The 20543-nt window shown below is 30.1% G+C and overlaps 1 protein-coding gene and 1 long non-coding RNA gene across 2 annotated transcripts in view; one reads left to right on the top strand and one right to left on the bottom strand.

Annotated features, from left to right (window-relative positions):
* Nucleotides 1-20543, bottom strand: part of LOC127724568 (receptor-type tyrosine-protein phosphatase T-like) — a 147500-nt gene that overhangs the window by 15774 nt on the left and 111183 nt on the right. The window contains exons 12-19 of the mRNA XM_052231558.1: nt 11537-11680; nt 10398-10487; nt 8577-8685; nt 5914-5981; nt 3791-4047; nt 3384-3471; nt 1718-1785; nt 280-316 (exon numbers count right to left, since the gene is read on the bottom strand). Of these exons, the coding sequence (XP_052087518.1) occupies nt 280-316; nt 1718-1785; nt 3384-3471; nt 3791-4047; nt 5914-5981; nt 8577-8685; nt 10398-10487; nt 11537-11680 (861 nt within the window). The remainder of the gene's footprint in view (nt 1-279; nt 317-1717; nt 1786-3383; nt 3472-3790; nt 4048-5913; nt 5982-8576; nt 8686-10397; nt 10488-11536; nt 11681-20543) is intronic.
* The window catches only part of LOC127724622 (uncharacterized), a 311306-nt gene that overhangs the window by 203044 nt on the left and 87719 nt on the right, over nt 1-20543 (top strand). The window lies entirely within an intron of this gene.

The raw sequence follows: 20543 nt of genomic DNA, 5'->3' as shown, positions 1-20543 counted from the left end.
TACTAAATCAACAACATATTCATTTGTCAGTAAAAAGCAAGCCAGAATCAAGAGTTCTTGTTGTATCGAACCAATAACAAATCTATAGAATATGAACTTACAACACAAGTATGCAAAATATTTTATGCACACAGTTCGTACGAATATGGACTTCAGAATTTTTACCAAATACAAAATAATCCAGTGTTTCATTAAAAAAAAAACAATAGATATATACTAGTTTTAGTACATTTGTAATTCTTATAATACCAAAACAAGAATGAAGAATTCTTCACGAACCTTGTGCTGCTATGTATGCCTTTTTATGTTCATAGTTCTGTAATTGTAATAAGGTAGAAATCTTAACTATTTACCCTTGCTGTTAACCATCAACAGTTCAATCTATTATTAACAACACAAATGGTGCCACCAGTAGGGTAGACACGATTAATTTTCCCGGCAGATTCTGAATTCATTTTCTGGTTGCGTTGGGTGTTGCGTTCTTGCATTTCTACATGTCGTTTTTGTCTGCACGTCAATCAGCTTTTGATGTTTGTTCGTCTTCGACTTTGTGCTTATTGTTACCATTTGTTTTGTTTGTGTATTTCATTTGCTGCTTCGATACAAAGCAAGCGCATCTCGTTAGATCGGTTTGAGCGGAGTCAGAATCAGTTTAAGGTAGGATGAAATGTCTTCCCTCTAACGGTTTTTTTGTGAATTAAAACGTAAAAAACTGGTTCATTGTGAAGATCTTTTACATAGCAGGTATTATCTTCATATCACATTGACATGTTTTTTTTCCTTAATAGTAATTTTATATTTGCAAATGAACGTTGAACACACATCCATTTATTACCTTTTGGTTCTCATTGTAGTGTGATATCCTTTACTGGAGGGAGGCGTAGGCTCGATCCCCGGCTCACGTACTTCCTCATTCCAATAACATATATGAGACGCTGTCTCGAACAAATTTATGTGAGTAAATATGATCTTGACCCTCGATCAGGCAACTTGGAAATGGATAGGAATTACATTTTCGTTCTGTTATAACATCTTACCAAATATCTAAGTTAAGATAGAACCTTGAATACTACTTCCTGAAACCTTTTGTGGTACAAATTTCATTGTCTTTTATTTATTTAGACCTTAATTTTGAACAAAGCAACATCAAAATCGATAGGGATCTTCCTCTTATTATATGTAACCATATACTTAAGCAAGCTTGCGATCCCATAATGTATTATTTGATTTAGCATGCAAAAACCACAGTTTTACGTAACTTATTTTTTTTTTACAATATATCTAAATAAGATTGCAATTCATTATGAAGTCATTGATTTAGCATCCGGAAACCACTTTTCTTCTTGATATATCTATGTAAATATTCAATCCGATAAATATTTGACTATATATAATTAGATTTGCAATCCGATATAAAGTTTTTGAGTAAGAATCCGGAATTGAAATTACTGAGGGCTGTCTGACTGACTAACGGACGGGCTGGCGGGTCAAAAATGACATACCTCTCTATTTCGCAGCTAGGGGTATAATGATACAAACTATTATATTGCTAGTCACTGTAAATATCACATGTATCAGTAAGAACACGTATTGGTATTGATTTCTGCTAAAAAAGAGCGTTTGGGATTTGTAAAAGCTTTCAAGTTGAGCTGAAAACATACGCTAAAACTTACATCGATTAAAATTTTAAATCGTAGAAAATGTTTTTAAAACTTACATCAATATAACTAGCATTTATATATTCCTGCTTCGTGTTTCCCTTCAGGATAACTCGTGAATGGTCATCTTCAAATATATATTTTATATAAAAAAAATATTAAATTAGAAAAAAACAATACCATGATGGTATCTTTGAAATATTGGGATTCAAATGTTATTCTTTCTACTATGAATTATAATTATAAAAATTTAAAAAAAAATCCTATTTGGTAATCAAACTTGAACAAGTATTACCATTTTTATAAAATCAAAACTTATTTTAAAAAATTTTTTTCTTTGTATGTGTCAAGCGTATATCAAATACACTGGTCTTGTAGGTTAATAAAAACATGTCATTTCCATTTGTTTTGGCTCTTATTCTCTCTTATCGTTAAGAATTTGAATCGATTTGTGTGTCACATCGAAGAAACGAAAGTCAAACTACTAACAGTGGCAAATTATATCGACAGAACTGGCAGACTTGACACTGCAATTTCTTTAATTCCAATCTTAACCAGCGCATAACCTTTAAAAAGCACACAGAGATAATACGTTGAGCATAAAGCACGATATGTAAACCTGCATTTTCGAGACAATCTGTGCCAACAGGCCTTAAGATTGCGGATTGAGGATCGAGGACTTAATATTGCAAATTAGGTTACCATAGTTGAAACGATTTTTGCGGCAAGATGATATAATATATAACAGCAATAAAGAAGAAATATTATTGAATTATTTATTTCCTGAAAAATTATACTGACCTCTAGTGTTTTACGACTTAATTTTGTAGCTGTGATAATGTCACTTTGGCGTATACTGCATACGATCTATTATTCGGATTTGATTTATTCGCAGATGAAAAGGGGTTTTGACATCCTCATTTAGTTAAAATTTGGGATTATTGATTATTTCCTGTAGCTATAATACTGGATGATTTCAATAAAATTTCCGAGAACCACTTACTAAAATGACATGTTTAAACCTTCATACAGTGCATCAAATTCTATTTGATATCCAGGATTATATTTGTTCTGTACTATTGCGTTGATGTTTTGGAAAGGGCAATCGAACATATCATCATCCTGTTTACTTTTGATTTTGTTATTTATTTTATTATTTATTATTTGATATTTACATTTGATATTTTTAATTGATCAAAGAATATAAGATTTGGTGCATTAAATAAAGCTCTTCTTTATTTGCAAGACTTCAATGCCATTATGTTGTTGAATTGCACTAAATTGCTCTTTAAATCTGATTATTTATATTTCCAAAATTACTCTATAAGATAAAGTTTTTATACAAAGTTAAAAACAAAATCCTATATAGTTAAAACATTCAATGTTTTAGAATAATAAAATAATATAATTTTAAGTGATCATAAACACGTCAAATGTCCACGAATGGGGTCATACTTTTCTTTATTCTGCGCACCTAAACTTATTGGTTTGTAAAGATAATAATAACAGTTCTAGAGTCGTTTCTCCCTAAAAAGATATAAATTCAAATCTTCAAAGGAATAAATTTGCACTATCTGATTAGTTCGTTAATTGTTTGCAAATCTTGTTCTGAGATTTTTGTATGATGTCTGATTCTTTAAACGATTAGTCAACAGTTATATTTTGTTACAAATATTTCAAAACTATTATCATCTATATTTAATTCCATTGTCTATATTTACATACATGGCCATGTTGAGAGAAAACGATTTTTAACTTTATTTTCTTCCTTTGATCCTTCAACATGTGCATACATTAGCCCTCTAGGTAAAATCTACAAAGAAACAAACACCAGATGTCCTGTAACTTTTTAGCAACATGTATCACGTAACTTAGATATTAACTATATCCGTATTATTTGAAGAAATTGATTTTTCCGCGTCTACAATTTATTAGTCTACAATATGATAAAGTCTCCTGGTATCCTATGAAAGTGACTCTGATATAATTGACTGTTTTAATTGCAAAGTAAGCTTATACGTTCCATTATAGAAGAAGCTATCTTTACACCAAAAGAAAAAAAAAATGTCAAATTCACAGAAAAATACGTTCACTTTCATTTAAAACAACAGCTGTCAATGAGCAAAATTTACCTCATACTCGTTCTTGAAACCATCGGCCTTTTGTTTCTCATTTATAGCCCATTTAAGATCTTTGATCAGTATCTTGTACTTAGACACATCGTGTTCACTAGTGTCATTATAGTACACGTTTTCATCCCCATTTTCATCTGTTTGTAAATCGGGATCTTCGAATTCTCTGTCTTTCAATGTGAAAATTACCTCTTCTGCATCTGTTATTGCAACTACATTTACATTAGCATATTCATTACTGGTTTCCTTCTGTGCATCTGAAAAAAATGTAGTAATATATTTAGACCATCAATGCATACGTCAAAGCAAATTCGCTACAAATAATATGCTATAAGTACACGTTTATGTTTTAAAACACATTGTTATGAATTCACAAGAGATGAATGAGAAAGGTATAATAGAGTATAAAATAAAAAAAAGTGACGATCAACTACCACAAGTCTAAGACATGTTTGTGAAATGTGAAGTTGACAATTGGAAAGATGAAATAGTTATGCTTATCATAATTTCTAGTTTAAAGTCGTCAGTTGGGTCAACATCTAAGAAAAGATCATGATATGAAGCACACGATGAATGAAAATGACACTAGTTAATTGCGCGCATCGGAAGCGCCTTCCTGATCTTCTAGTTTTGCTGGTATCCCTAATCACAAGTTGACTGGATATATGATATGGATCTCATAGACTTTTGGGTTATTTATTGACAGGACATCATCAGTATATCTGTAAATTAGATTGAAAAAAAATACAAGATTTTTTTTTCATTTTGTCTATGAGAAAGCTCTGTTTGAATTTTGCCCCATATGTAACAATATTAACTAAGACAAGTCGGCCAGTGAGGTGGCATAGTAAGAATACCAATTTGAGCACCGGCTGACTGTTGTAATATCGATCAACAAACTCAACTAATATGTTATCGATCAAAAAGTCCTTTTTTTATTATACCTATTCTATGTATCAGTGTAGTTCTACATAAAGTAAAATTATTCATTATCTCAAACAAGAAATTGTACATGTAAATACGATTCCATTTTTTTTGTAGAAAAGGCTCTTTTTTTTTATGACAAAAGGTAGTCGATCGATAATAGTGAAGTGTGTAGAAAAATCTAAAATTGGATATTCATCCAAAATTGTAAAAATTGAGATTGAACATGTTGAAGATTTTGAAGTAGGTTTTTTATAAAAATCCTCATTTGATAGACCACTGGTGGAACAACCTCACTACAATATGTCTGAAGGCAGGCCATATTTTACTATAGAAAGAATGATACTAAGTTCTTTAGAAATATGTTTAGTGAAAGAGCTTACAAAGCGGCAATATATTGTTCTTTATAAGAATTTTTGTGAGGTTTATGTATTTATTTTATTGACAGAAGATATTCAACGTCCTTTTTGTGTTTATATCAATGGAGAGAATGACAGATTTATGATGGTATAAAACATCCTCGTACTTGAATAATACAGGGGTATGTGTGGGATACCCACATTGGCTGCTAATTTAAAGTTCGTTAGTTGTTAGAAATTCCAAATAATTATTTGTGCATACAAAGCAATAATTTTTTAGGCTTCGTCATTAAAAACCTCGTTTTCCTGAATGGGTTAAAAACAGTCGACAAAACACTGCAAGAACCCTTGAGACTAAGTTATAAAAAACTGTACCCAGGAAGATTTACCAATTCATGCTACACTTCTGACACCTGCCGTATAATTCGTTGCAAAACCCCACAAGTGAAAAAAGTTGTTCAAGCGCCACAACATAGATGATTGATTGAGATGTGTAATAATTTACAGAAAATACCAAAATCATTTATAATCCACACATGTCAATATTTTAAGCCTAAAACATAAACGAATATGACAAGAAAGAATTATTACAAAAGTTTCATACGATGTGTTGCTCATAACATTAAAATATCTGGTTATGTCTTCCAAGAGAAGATTTAACGTGTTTATATTCATGGTACACAGTTAACCGGATAAAGATACCAAAATATTTACACAGATGGAATTATCATTGCCTGTAACACTTAAATTATGATTTCATTTAAGTGAACAGATGATTATTACTATTGATTAAAAAATATACATATTGCTATGTGAAAACAACGACAACAGTTTGCTCACTCAAGGTGGTCTGAATGCGTGGTTTGGTATGTTGAATATATCTATCTTGTTTGGAAACTAATCTGCGTCTGCAAAATAATAGACAAAACGAGATGTATGGTTAGCTCAGTAAGTTTGACAATATCTAAGTAATATTAGAAAAAAGTATGTCATAATTTGCTGAAGAAGAAATACATATGATATAGACTATTAATAAGGCTTTAAATACAAGTGGATTTCATCGGAATGTTAGGTTAAATGTTTCTTTTGGTATATATTTTAGTACATTAATTTCGAATAATTTTCTTCACATTATTATTCGTCCTCAGAAAAAATTATGCTAAAAAATAATTCTTATTGTAAATAATATAAAGTTTGTAAACTTTACTATTCTTTCCAGTAAAGTTCAAGCAGTGACTGCATGTGGAGTATATATCCCAATTGGTATGATAACTCAAGACTTGCGTTTTTCCAAGATTTTCCAAATAGAGGGCTACAACTTACAAAGAAGCTGTTGCATCAAGGGTTCCAAATGATGAATTCATGCCTTTGAAAGTATTCATCATTGTATTGACCGTTATGGAATATCTATGTCTTAAATGTCCACGAGTATAATATGTTCCACTTGTCAACACCATCCAGTTCTCTTTCCCGCAATTGTAAAATTATCGAATGCAATTCATCCTCAATGACTGCTGTCAATTGGTAACACGAAGGATGTCACTATTGGAGCACATACTACCTACCCTTCCGAAACACATGAGTTCGAACCAGTTTGTAATCGTTGTAGTATTTTGTTATTGTTGTTTGTCTTGTCTTCGTTTTTTTCACATGGTGCAATCTGTTTTTTTATTACCTAATAGGATTACTGTATTTTATATCTCTTTTTAAGTGTTTGTACCAACTAGTTCGTATTATGCATAAAGGCATTCAAGAAGAGTATAACATCTACACAGTACTCTTTAGTGACTCTTGATTCAAAACAGCGGAAGGCTAACTGAATTATGGAGTAAGAGAAAATTTAACTAGAGGTTTTACCAAATCTGGTTAAGGACTTCATGTATTATTGTAAGAAATCTCAGGATTGTTTTTAAAATTTTAATGCAGAATGAAGCATTATATATATTAAAGTAATTCTAGATGGCATTTGATACGTACTAAAGCAAAGCGTAGGAAAATAACAATACAATTAAGAAATATAATCTTGAATAGATTGGTATTTTCAAAGCAATTCACAATACAGTACCTCGACAAGAATCATTTCTATGGTTTTTAAACTATTTTTGTTTAATACAACATATACACAAATAATCATACTTTTCTTTAAAATAAAAATGCGAACTAGAAAGCTTTCCTGAAATAGTTATGTTTTATAGCGATTAAGATTATAACAGAACGTTGACTGCTGTACCCCAATGATTGTCATTTTTACCTATTATGTCTGTTTGTTTTGCTCACAAATTGTTGTCAATATAACGGAATTTTATGCGACTGTCATACAAGTGAGAGGTTTACATAGCATAAAACAAAATTTAATCCACTATTTTCTACAAATAAGGAAATGGCTGTACCTAGTCAGGAATATGACTGTTGTTTTCCATTCATTTGATGTGATTTTGCCATTTGATAAAGGACTTTCTGTTTTGAATTTCCCTTGGAGTTCTATATTTTTGTCATTTTATTTTTTCTTGACAACCAAATGTAACACTAACCTAGTTAAACTTCCTCTTTTGAGGATTAGATCTGGTGAAGTGGTAAGCCCCTCTGTCTTTACATTCTAGCTGGGCGCATGGTTGTCGGAGGATGTAAAAAATGGTTGTAAAATAGTCTCTCGAGTAATGACTAAACAATTAAAATCTGTGTGTACAGACGATTTTGAGTGTTGAAATGAATATGAAATTGATTGGTTAAGCTATTAGGCATTTATATATTATAATTACATGATCCTTGCATCTTAAGTTCATCTCTTAAGATCCGATGGGTAATTTTCAGGCATTTGTTAATACACTATCATAGGCAGAAAAAGTATAAATGTAATTCAAACTTGGTATCCATATATAAATATTTTTATAGATACATAAAAAATTATGCTTGCAGCGGATTAAAATCATAGTAATTAAAGCCCCTGACTGCACCAAACACTGTGTATGTAATATACAAGCGCTAATCAGAAAGCTTTCGTGACACAGCAAAGGTAAAGCTACCTCAGTTAAACATTCGCTTTTAGGGATTGGATTTGATGTAATAGTTAGTAATTCTGTCTTTACATGCTTCGGGCAAGGTCGTCGAATTAAAAATAGTTGTAAGTTCGTTCGTCTCTCGAGAGATGATTTTAAATCAAATCTGTATGTACTTACAATTGATTGTGAGGATGGAAATTAATATGACATTGTTTTGAAAAACGATTAGGCCTATGTATGTAATATTTGTACCTGAAAATCTGTGAAATCAGTGTATGCATATATCAATTTTTACTTGTAAATCGTTTTTAATGTCCTAATGTCCTAATAAAAAGACTCAACTTGTCCATATAATTTGTTGGTAATTAAAAAGCGTTCACTTAATTCATTTGTTAATCATTAAATCAATCAAAAAAAAATTCCCCAAACTGATCTTTCGAATAAAAAAGGGTAGTTGCTATTTACTGTAAATACCTGGTACATTTCATGAACATTTAAACTTACTTGTAAACGATGAAAGCCACCGTTACTATTAGCACAAGGACAAGGATAGCAGCAGCACCTCCAACTATCGCGATAACGTTAGTCTTTTCACTTGTCGATTTAGATGCATCTAAAATAATATGTTGTAAGTTGAATAAACATAATGATATGTACACAAAACTTTCTATATATATGTATTCGTGTCAAATTCCGTCCAACATTAATGTTAGAACTGTTTGAAATAATCTTCTTTCAGGGGGATTCGAACCCCTGCTTCTGTGACATCGTGGCAACACCACCTGTACTGTGTCCAGCGCCCTAGATCACTCGACCAACTAAGCTATATTAAAATATAGCCTTCTTTAGTCGAGTATTGCCTTTCCTCGTCGGCTTTATTTATAGTGATGTATAGTGAAAAGTATGTGGTGTACGTTGCAGATCAGCTGTTTTTTTTCTGTCGTAAAGGATGAAAATTTTACTTACCATGCCGTCACATCAAATTTTAATCTTATTATATACGTATAAATACAATGTATATGCTGTTGTTAATTTTGGGACCGTAACTTTGGTTCGAAACAATCGAAATTTCGACTCATCTAATTTTGACTCATCAGGAGTCGAAATACATATATTTGTATGGAACAAAGATCGGGGCCACGGGAAAATTTCGACTCATCCGAAATTTCGAATCAACCGAGTTCGAAACAACGAGAGTTAACTGTATTTGACAACTTTACGATGACCGTTCTCAATCGGATAACCTGTGTTGATACAGTTTATACAGGACTAACACCATAGTTTAAACATACTTTGTCTAAAATTTAGCCCAACAGTGTTAGCAAATATGTGTTCGTCCCTCAGTGGGATTCAAACCCTGTTTCTGTGGCATCGTGGCTTCAACGCCTGACCTGTGTCCAGATCCATTGTCCACTCGAGGGTACGTTTGATAGCACGAGAAAAAAAATGTGTTATTAATTGTGTGTGTCGCTGTGCACTTAAGGCTTAAATATGAAAAAAATTAAAGGTGCTGAAAAGTTTAATATACAAATTATTTAAACCCAAAATTTCTAAATTTCATGTTTTTTTCCTCCTAATCCCATTTTAGTGATAATTTTCAGGGTAAAACTGTAGTGTTTACAATGGTTTTATGCGACTGTCATACAAGTGAGAGGTTTAGCTAGCTATAAAACCAAGTTTACTCCGCCATTTTCTACATAAGATAATGCCTATACCAAGTCAGGAATATGACAGTTGTTATCCATTCGTTTGATGTGTTTGAGCTTTTGAATTTGCCATTTACTAAGGGACTTTCCGTTTAGAATTTTCCTCGGAGTTCGGTATTTTTGTAATTTTACTTTTTCCTGATCTGGAATTTTTTCAAGCAACAAAGAAATTAATTTTGGTATCATAAAAAGATAATAACCCGTTTCGTGTACAACATCATATTCATTCGCAGCGTAGCATTGACTAATGGTCTGAATATACCTTCAGGGACTAACAGTCCACCAGCAGCTGTATCGACCCACAGGAAGCAAATGGAAATAACTCTGAATCAATTTAGTACGTAAAAAACGTTTGTCTGGACTTATCTTTGCCAGGAATGCCCATAAACAAAAATAAACAAAAAGTAATAGCCGGGCATGTAAAAAAATTGAAAAGCTATATGACTAATAGGAGAGCAAAATCAGCTACTAGTAGTCACCTTAATTTTTATGGGTGGTAAAATTCGATTATTTATCAAGTGCATTGTTATTTGAATATTAAAGGTAGACAGATTTTATCGGAACAACAGGAATGGATCTGTTTATTAAAGGTTATGCACACTGAAATCAATTATCTTACCTTCACATGTTCCCGTGAATATGTTGCACGTTCCAGTCAAACAATTACACTTTCGTGTGCAGTTTTTACCGAAATATTCATCGTCACATGCTAGTAAAACAGCAATAAATTAAAAAATTTATTAATGAAGCTACATATATTCTCAATTATACGAAAATTTAACAAAGACAGAATTTGTTTATTGACAATGTGCTTATTATATATATATGCTTACTTTCAACAGTCTAAAGACAATCATTTAAAAAATATCCGTTGTAAACAAGTTAAAAGACATTTGCCAATATCGAGATACTTTTTCACAGTTCATGGCACATGCCGGCTGAAAAATATAATATTAGAGGTCATAACATTGGAAGACATAGTAAAGAAATAATAGAGAATTTTTCTATGAATTGAATAAATACATCTCAAGATTGTATCCTTGATTTGGTAAGGTGCTTTATTGTTCACATGGAACGTATACACTATGCATAATTAAACAAAATCCGCAATCTGTTTGTAAATGATATGATGATTTTTTTACCCTAAAAACTTACATTACATCAACTTGTATTAACTAAACTATTGCACAAAGATAGTACTGACAAGGATCCAAGATTAAGTCAATAATTGGTAAATTAAAATTATGTATTCTGTTGTATGTCTTTGGTAGTTCTTTGCCATGTTATTGTCAGTTCTAGTTCGATTTATGAGTATGACTATCCCTTTGGTATCTTTCGCATTTTTTTGATACAGTGGTAATAAATAGAGAATGCAAAGCATTCTGTAAGTATATTTTCCAATCATTTGTCGTGGTTCTTCCTGATTTTAATTGTTTATAAAACATTTTATTGTTTTCGATCAAATGAATGTAGACATTACTCCTCAACATTTGAATGTCGACCTATCTATAAGGTTTTATTTTAAATGTAGTGATTCAAAAGTTCTTACATCAGGCCAAGATGGCTATTTTATTTTCAATTTTTTCGAAAAGGATTATTACAAACTTTTATTGAACAAGCCTCATCGAAATATCTGTTTATTGATTTTCATTTGAGTAGGCCGTTAAAAACGAAGGACTCAGCAAGCTGAGGAAACGATGATGGACTGATTCAAATAAAAAAATAATGAAAGTATATAGTCTACCATATTTAACGTACTTCTGTTGCAGTATTCTTCGTACAGATAACCAGGTTCACATCCAGAGGTGTTTTTACATAATCCATCAGTTTTATCACATATATAAGATATACATCCGTCACAGAAATGATCACAATTTCGACCAAAATAACCACTGTTACATTCTGAAATATAGCGTGAAAATTACGGAATATATTTTTACTAATTCCTTATACACAGTGACTGCTTCGTAAGTTAATCTGAAAATCTATAGCGTTCAAATCATAACCTCCCTTGATTGAGAACTACAAAGGGATACCTGTGCAACTTTAACCTGTTTTATATAATACGAGGATTTTTTTATATAGTTTACAATATTACTATTTTACTCGATGGGTGGTTAAACAAGGTGGTTAAAAGCAATAAGCCTGGATTGGAATGACTTTCAACAACAGAGAGGCGTTCTGTCTAGAAAAAAGGTAAACAATTACAACACATGATCAATGTCAGTTTTTTCTTGTATTTATTTCCCAAAATAGTAAGTTAAACTGAGATACACAATTCATTCACATACAGTACTTGCAACCTTAGACGTTACTGTTTGACGTGAACTTGACTGATCGGTGAATGATCGGTGACGGATGTTTGACTGATCGATGACTGATCGGTGATCGATGACCCATAGAATCCGTCAGATACGTCAAATAGGCTATGTGAGAGTTACCGTGACAACGGTCAGCGATCGATCAGTAAATTAATTGTATGCACGGATCGGACGGATACGTATATAATTAAAATTCTTATGTAAAACGAACTCCACAGTATTTACAGTCGATAAACGCGGACCTCTACGAAGACACCTTTATTCGTTAATTATGTACCACTAAAAAGCGATAAAATGTTATCATTTAAAATAAGTACTCTATTTGTTGTCGATGAAAATAAAAAAAAGCAGAACAGTAAAGATCCATACACCTTTGTTTGGATTAATTAATTTAGAGCGTTGTTTTAATTTTTGTTCTAGATTACCAATATTTCTTCTTCTTATAACATATAATGCAATTTTATTTCTGATTAGTTATTTAAAAGGCCTCAAGAAAAGTTTCTTTGATAGAATTTAAAAAAAAAAGTATTAAAATACTTAAACTTTAATTTGTGTTGATTAAAGATGCAATCATTTCATTATTTTGTACTTTTTGTACATCAGGATTGGTCGTTTTTCATAAAATATGCTGAATTTCAGGAATAAGATACTAAATTTTTTTTCGAGTTGCTTAAAAATGCAAATATTTCTTCTTTTATATCAGAAATAATGCACGTCAATTGCAATCAGTTATAATTAATGCATTCAGATAATTAATTTTGTATAAGATATGAATAATTTAAGGATAAATATACATACACTTTTGTTTTCATTAAATAAGAATTCAATAATGTCTCATTTTTAATGGAAATTATTGGAACGCCTATTGTTTTTTGTACTTTTTATGGTTCAAGATTGGTTGTTTTTTATAAAATCAAAATAATATCTGAGAAAATATACTAAAATGTTGTTTGAATTGTTTAAAATTACCATTTTTTCTTCTTTTGATAAAAAATAATGCAATGTTATTTGTAACTAGTTATTTCAAAGTTCTCTAATAAAAATTTTTTTGTAAGAATTTTGATAATGTAAGGAGAATTTTACTTAAACTTTTGTTTTGTGTTGAATACAAATTAAATAATTTCTTTATTTTGATAGAAATTATGAACCGTCATTTGATTTCGGTACATTTTGTACATCAGGATTGGTTGTTTTTCATAAAATATGCTGAATTTCAGGGAAAAAATACTAAATTTGTGTTCGCGTTGCTTAAAAATGCAAATATTTCTTCTTTTATATCAGAAATAATTCAACGTCAATTGCAATCAGTCATAAGTAATGCATTCAGATAAGTACTTTTGTATAAGATATGAATAATTTAAGGATAAATATACATAAACTTTTGTTTTTGTTAGATAAGAATTCAATAATTTCTCTTTTTTAATGGAAATTATTGGAACCCCTATGGTTTTTTGTACTTTTTATGGTTCAGGATTGGTTGTTTTTTATAAAATCAAAATAATATCTGAGAAAATATACTAAAATTTTGTTTGCATTGTTTGAAATTACCAATTTTTCTTGTTTTGATAAAAACTAATGCAATGTTATATGTAACTAGTTATTTCAAAGTTCTCCAAAAAGATTTTTTTGTAACAATTTTGATAATGTAAGGAGAATTTTACTTAAACTTATGTTTTGTGTTCAATACAAATTAAATAATTTCTTTATTTTGACAGAAATTATGAACCGTCATTTGATTAAGGTACTTTTTGTACATCAGGATTGGTTGTTTTTCATAAAATATGGTGAATTTCAAGGAAAAGATACTAAATGTTTGTTCGCTTTGCTTAAAATGAAATATTTCTTCTTTTATATCAGAAAAAATGCAATGTCAATTGCATTCAGTCATTATAAATGCCTTTAGATAAAAAATTTTGTATAAATTGTGAATCATTGAAGGATAAATATGCATAAACTTTTGTTTTTGTCAGGGAAAAGATACTAAATTTTTGTTCGCATTGCTTAAATATGCAAATATTTCTTCTTTTATATCAGAAATAATTCAACGTTAATTGCAATCAGTCATAAGTAATGCATTCAGAAAAGTACTTTTATATAAGATATGAATAATTGAAGGATAAATATGCATAAACTTTTGTTTTTGTTAGATAAGAAAGCAATAATTTCTTAATTTTGATGGAAATTATGAACCATCATTTGATTTTGGTTATTTTTGTACATCAGGATTGGTTGTTTTTCATAAAATATTCTGAATTTCAGGGAAAAGATACTAAATTTTTGTTCGTGTTGCTTGAAAATGTAAATATGTCTTCTTTTGTATCAGAAATAATTCAACGTCAATTGCAATCAGTCATAATTAATGCATTCAGATAAGTTCTTTTGTATAAGATATGAATAATTTACTGATAAATTTACATAAACTTTTGTTTTTGTTTGATAAAAATTCAAAATTCCTCTATATCAATTTAAATTATTGACTGCCTATGGCTTTTTGTACTTTTTATGGTTAAGGATTGGTTGTTTTTATAAAACAAAATAATATCTGAGAAAATATACTAAAATGTTGTTCGCATTGATTAAAACTACCAATTTTTCTTCTTTTGATAAAAAATAATGCAATGTTATTTGTAACTTGTTATTTCAAAGTCTTCCAATAAGATTTTTTTTGTAAGAATTTTCATAATGTAAGGAGAATAATACTTAAACTTTTGTTTTGTGTTGAATACGAATGCAAAAATTTCTTTATATTGATAGAAATTATGAACCGTCATTTGATTTCGGTACATTTTGTACATCAGGATTGGTTGTTGTTCATATAATATGCTGAATTTCAGGGAAAAGATACTTAATTTTTGTTCGCATTGCTTATTTATGCAAATATTTCTTCTTTTATATCAGAAATAATGCATCTTCAATTGCAATCAGTCATTATAAATGCCTATAGATAAGTAATTCTGTATAAAATGTGAATCATTGAAGGATAAATATGCATAAACTTTTGTTTTTGTTAGATAAAAATGCAATAATTTCTTTATATTGATAGAAATTATGAACCGTCATTTGATTTTGGTACATTTTGTACATCAGGATTGGTTGTTTTTCATAAAATAGGCTGAATTTCAGGGATAAGATACTAAATTTTTGTTCGGATTGCTTGAATATGCAAATATTACTTCTTTTATATCAGGAATAATGCAACTTTAATTGCAATCAGTCATTATCAATGACTTTAGATAGGTAATTCTGTATAAAATGTGAATCATTGAAGGATAAATATGCATAAATTTTTGTTTTTGTTAGATAAGAATGCAATAATTTCTTTATTTTGATAAAAATTATGAACTGTCATTTGATTTTGATTCTTTTTGTACATCAGGATTGGTTGTTTTTTCATAAAATATGCTGAATTTCAGGGAAAAGATACTAAATTTGTGTTAGCATTTCTTAAAAATGCAAATATTTCTTCTTTTATATCAAAAATAATTCAACGTCAATTGCAATCAGTCATAAGTAATGCATTCAGATAAGTACTTTTATATCAGATATGAATAATTTAAGGATAAATATACATAAAAAATATACATAAACTTTTGTTTATTTTAATTAAGAATTCAATAATTTCTCTTTTTTAATGAAAATTATTGAACGCCTATGGCTTTTGGTACTTTTTATGGTTCAGGATTTGTTGTATTTCATAAAATATGTTGAATTTAATGGAAAAAATTCTAAATGTAATGTTCGCATTGCTTAAAAATACAATTATTTCTTCTTTTGTATCAGAAATAATGCAACGTCAATTGCTATCAGTCATTATAAATGCCTTTATATAAGTATTTTTTAATAAAATGTGAATAAATGAAGGATAAATATGCATAAACGTTTGTTTTTGTTGAACAAAAATGCAATAATTTCTTTATTTGAATGGAAATTATTGACTGTCATTAGATGTTTGTACTTTTCATAGTTTAGTATTGGTTGTTTTTCATAAAAGTAAAAGAAGATCATAGAAAATATCCTTAAATGTTGTTCGCATTGTTTAAAATTACCAGTTTCTCTTGTTTTGTTAAAAAATAATGCAATGTTATTTGTAACTAGTTATTTCAAAGGCTTCAAGATTATTTTTTTAATAAGAATTTTAATATTGTAAGTAGAATAAGGCTTAAACATTTGTTGGTGTTGAAAATGAATGCAATCATATCTTCATTTTGATAGAAATAATGAATCACCATTTGATTTCAGTACTCTTTGTACATCAGGATTGGTTGCATTTCATAAACTATGTTGAATTTAAGGGATCAGATACTAAATTTAATATTCGCATTGCATAAAAATACAAATATTTCTTCTTTTATATCAGATATAGTGCAATGCAATTGCTATCAGTCATTATAAATGCCTTTAGATAAGTAATTTTTAATAAAATGTGAATAAAGAAGGATAGATATGCATAAACGTTTGTTTTTGTTGAAATAGAATGCAAAAATTCCTTTATTTGAAAGGAAATTATTGACCGTCATTGGATTTTTGTACTTTTTATAGCTTAGGATTGATTATTTCTTATTAAGTTAAAAGACTATCAGAAAAAATATACTATAATGTTGTTCTCGTTGTTTAAAATTATCAATATTTTTTATTTTTAAGAGAATTTGCAGCATTTTTATTTTTATTTGTAATTTGGTATTTTAATGGCCTCCAGATAAGTTTGTTTATAGAATTTTAAGATTATAAGGATAAAATACTTAAAAATATTTAAAGATAATACATCGAAATTTGCAATAAATGATCATTTCATGATATTTTCAAGAGCATTTTCGGAAAATAATAAAATCACTGAAAATCGCGATCAAAACCGTTTTAGAAATGTACGGGTTTGAAAAAATATAACCTAAATTTAAACGAAAATGGCCATTCTTTAATAGTAATATTTAAATTTAGTTTTATATGCATATTTCTTTTCTTTTTAAATTCTTAAAACTGTGCTAAATAATTAATAAAAAAAGATGTTGATCATTTGTACTTGAATGTTTCGTATTTTCCATGTCGCCATTTTAATTAAATGAAACGAAACTAAGATTTCGTAATTTGTATTAGTTTATCATGTGACGTAGTAGAGTTCAATCCGTCAGAAAGGTCGATCGGTCCTATCCGTCCGATCCGTCCGATCAGTCAAATACTTTTACTATAAGTCTGACGGATTGGTGACGTGAGTTTGACGCGAACTTGACTGATCGGTGACTGATCGATGACCGCTGATTGATCGCTAAAACAGTAACGCCTAAGGTTGCAAGTACTGTAATAGATATTAGCTAAACCTACATACAGGAATACCAAAAATATTGGACCAGACAACAGCTACAACATTTTTAAGGTATCACATTCGTGGAACGATTCTATATTTTACATGTGTTACTGCATGAAAATGTAACAAGTGTAAATAAATTAATCTTTCAGTAAAGCGGTCTAAAAGTGTGTCAACAAAATAACCATTCCAATCGGAAGTACAAATACTGATCAAGAAATGAAAATAACACTTAAAAAATTTTATGCATCCGAAGCGCTTTTCTGGATTTACCTTCATCAGGAACGGTCAAAGCAAAGTACAAGTACACGTATTGAAACAAGTAAAAAGTTAAATGACCAAAAAAAAAAAGGACCCAAATTAATAGCAAATATATCTAAGGTGAACTTTGCCTGAGGGAGGTGAAACCTCAGTTTCTTAATAATTTCTAAATTTATAAACGAACAATTGATGAAATGTTTGTTATAAAACATGTCAGTTCCGAAGCGTGCTTTAATGAATTATTGATTGATGTTCCGTACATAAAAAGGTACATCAACCTAAAAAAGGGTTCGTAAAACATTTTTAACAAATTCGACGGGAAATTTCTTATTAATTTAAAAACTAATTGTTTTCATTTGTTTTATATGTCTTCTATGATATGTAAAAAAATAACGACTCATGACTAACTACATTTTTAAACTTGACAACAGAATCTTTCAGATTAGAGTAGCCTTTTATAGCTTGATATGCCGTATGGTTTTTTGCTCAAAGTTAACGGCCGTACGGTGACCTGTATACGCTAACGTCTACGTCATATTGTCTCTGTTTGACAGTTGTCTCATTGACAATCATATCACATCTTCTTATTTTACATTAAAGAAACAGTTTGCCAGTGACTCAGCAATCTGAAGTAGCTGGAGATTTCTTTGAATATATCAGCGAAAATAAGCTAGTTGCAAGAACATTTGCCTGTCTTGAAAGAGGAGACAAGCCTCGCCCAGGTTTTGCTTTGCCAATGGATACATAATTAAAAAAATCTTCTATTGAATTGTTTCTTTTTTTTGTGAAGGCTATGAGTTATATTATTATTAATTATGTGAGAGTCAAGAAGTCTGGATTTTGTCTGATTTTGTCATTGTATCGACTGGAATGCCTTTTCATTGATGTATGTATTACCAATAAAAATGCTATGTTTAAAACTATAACAATGCATACATGTGGTATATAAAGGAAAAACATACATTCAACGTTAGATAATGACACCGTTCGAAACGCGTTGATTTCGAAGTGTTATTTGTATTGTGTCTTAAGCTTACATTCGGTCCAATAAATATCACAATGAGAAATTTTGTTAAGGTCAGTGGACGTACACTTGTTATCTAGACTGTGCGATTCCCTCATCCTCTGGCTACGGATTTAATGGGTTCAATCCTACTAAACTTGGTCGATTTGTACATTTTGCAAAGTAAATCATACAAAAAAAAAAACCGCATGCAGGTACATTGTTTAGTCAGAAGTCCATATGAGCATTTTTCATTAGTACGAGCGTCATTTGTTCGGACGTATTTGGTTGGATGTATGGTCAATGCCACTGCTGGTGGAGGTTAACTCCCCGAGGGTATTACCAGCCAAGTAGTCAGCACTTCAGGGTTGATATGAATTATCATTGATATGGTCATAATCATAAATTAACCGTTAACAAAACTTTGAATTTTTTCGAAATAATAAGAATTTTCTACATCAGGAATAATAGATTACATAAGCTTTATTTGGCAAAAACCTTTCGGAATTTTGGGTCGTAAATGAAATTCAACTTCGTACTTTATTCAGCTTTTTTTCTCTCTGTGTTTAACTTTTTCGATTAGAGCGTCAGTGAAGAGTCATTTGTAGACGAAATGCGCGTCTGTCGTACAAAATTATAATCCTTATAAATAAGAGGATGTGGTATGAGTGCCAATGACACAACTCTCAATCCAAGTCACAATGTATAAAAAGTTATCTAAATGGAAATTGGAACTACGGCACAATACTAACAAACTATACAAAACAATAAACGATAAACAAATAAAGGAAACAACAATAAACAACAATCACTAAATGGCAGGCGGGGTTAAACTAGTTTGAAGGCGCCAACCCTCCCCCAAACTGGGACAGAGGTGTAACAGTACAACATAAGAACAAACTGTGAAAATCAGTTGAAAAAGGCTTAACTCATCAGATGGATACAAATAGAAATACATCTAACAAAAACACAAGAGTGGACGTGGCAGGATACTTATACATGACCACAACAAAAAGACACTAAGTACAGATCTGAGAGTACTCGCAGTTATTGTTATATTATACTTCGTTTCTGTGTGTGTTGCACTTTAGTGTTGTGTTTCTGTTGTGTCGTTGTTCTCCTCTTATATTTGATGTGTTTCCCTCAGTTTTAGTTTGTAACCCGGATTAATTTTTTTCTCAATTGATTTATGAATTTCGAATAGCGGTATACTACTGTTGTCTTTATTTACTGACAGCTTGTTTGAAGCCAATGACAACTAATAAAAATATCATGCATCTAAGACTAAAATATCTATCAGTACATATCAAACATCCAATGGATTTAGTGTAAAGACGTCTTTAACAGTCAAAGAAAAACATGACTTTGTGCAATTCCAAGATACAGGTACCGACAGATTGTAGAGCCATGAATGTGCATATGTATATACAAATACTTTAGTTTGCGTTTATATTACTGATAACAAAATCAAATACCAATAAAAACAATATTCAAAGATCGAATTGGTAACCTTTTAGAATAAGTTTATTTACAGGATCGATAAGTTTACCCGGATCGTTTTTAAATTTCCGGGCTCGATAAACAACTTTTTTTTATTTGTTTAGATAAAATTGAAAACATTCAAAAGATGTTATTTACAAATGAGTGTGCAGTACTATGCAAGCACTTCCCAGAATACATCCTTTTGTTTCTTTTTTAAATCATAATAAACTAACATTTAAGATTTAATCATTTTAACCGTTGAAGTCATACGTTGTAGTTTTACTTACATAAGTGAGGTGTTTTGTCCTATAGGGACGTTATTTTTCATAAGATACTACTTGTGCAATAAGCGAGACGTATTTTGGTTTCGTGTACCGAGACTAGATAAAGAAAAATTAC

Source organism: Mytilus californianus, unplaced genomic scaffold (genome assembly GCF_021869535.1).
Source record: "Mytilus californianus isolate M0D057914Y unplaced genomic scaffold, xbMytCali1.0.p SCAF_1, whole genome shotgun sequence".
Lineage (NCBI taxonomy): Eukaryota > Metazoa > Mollusca > Bivalvia > Mytilida > Mytilidae > Mytilus > Mytilus californianus.
This window is presented reverse-complemented; position numbering and strand designations above follow the sequence as displayed.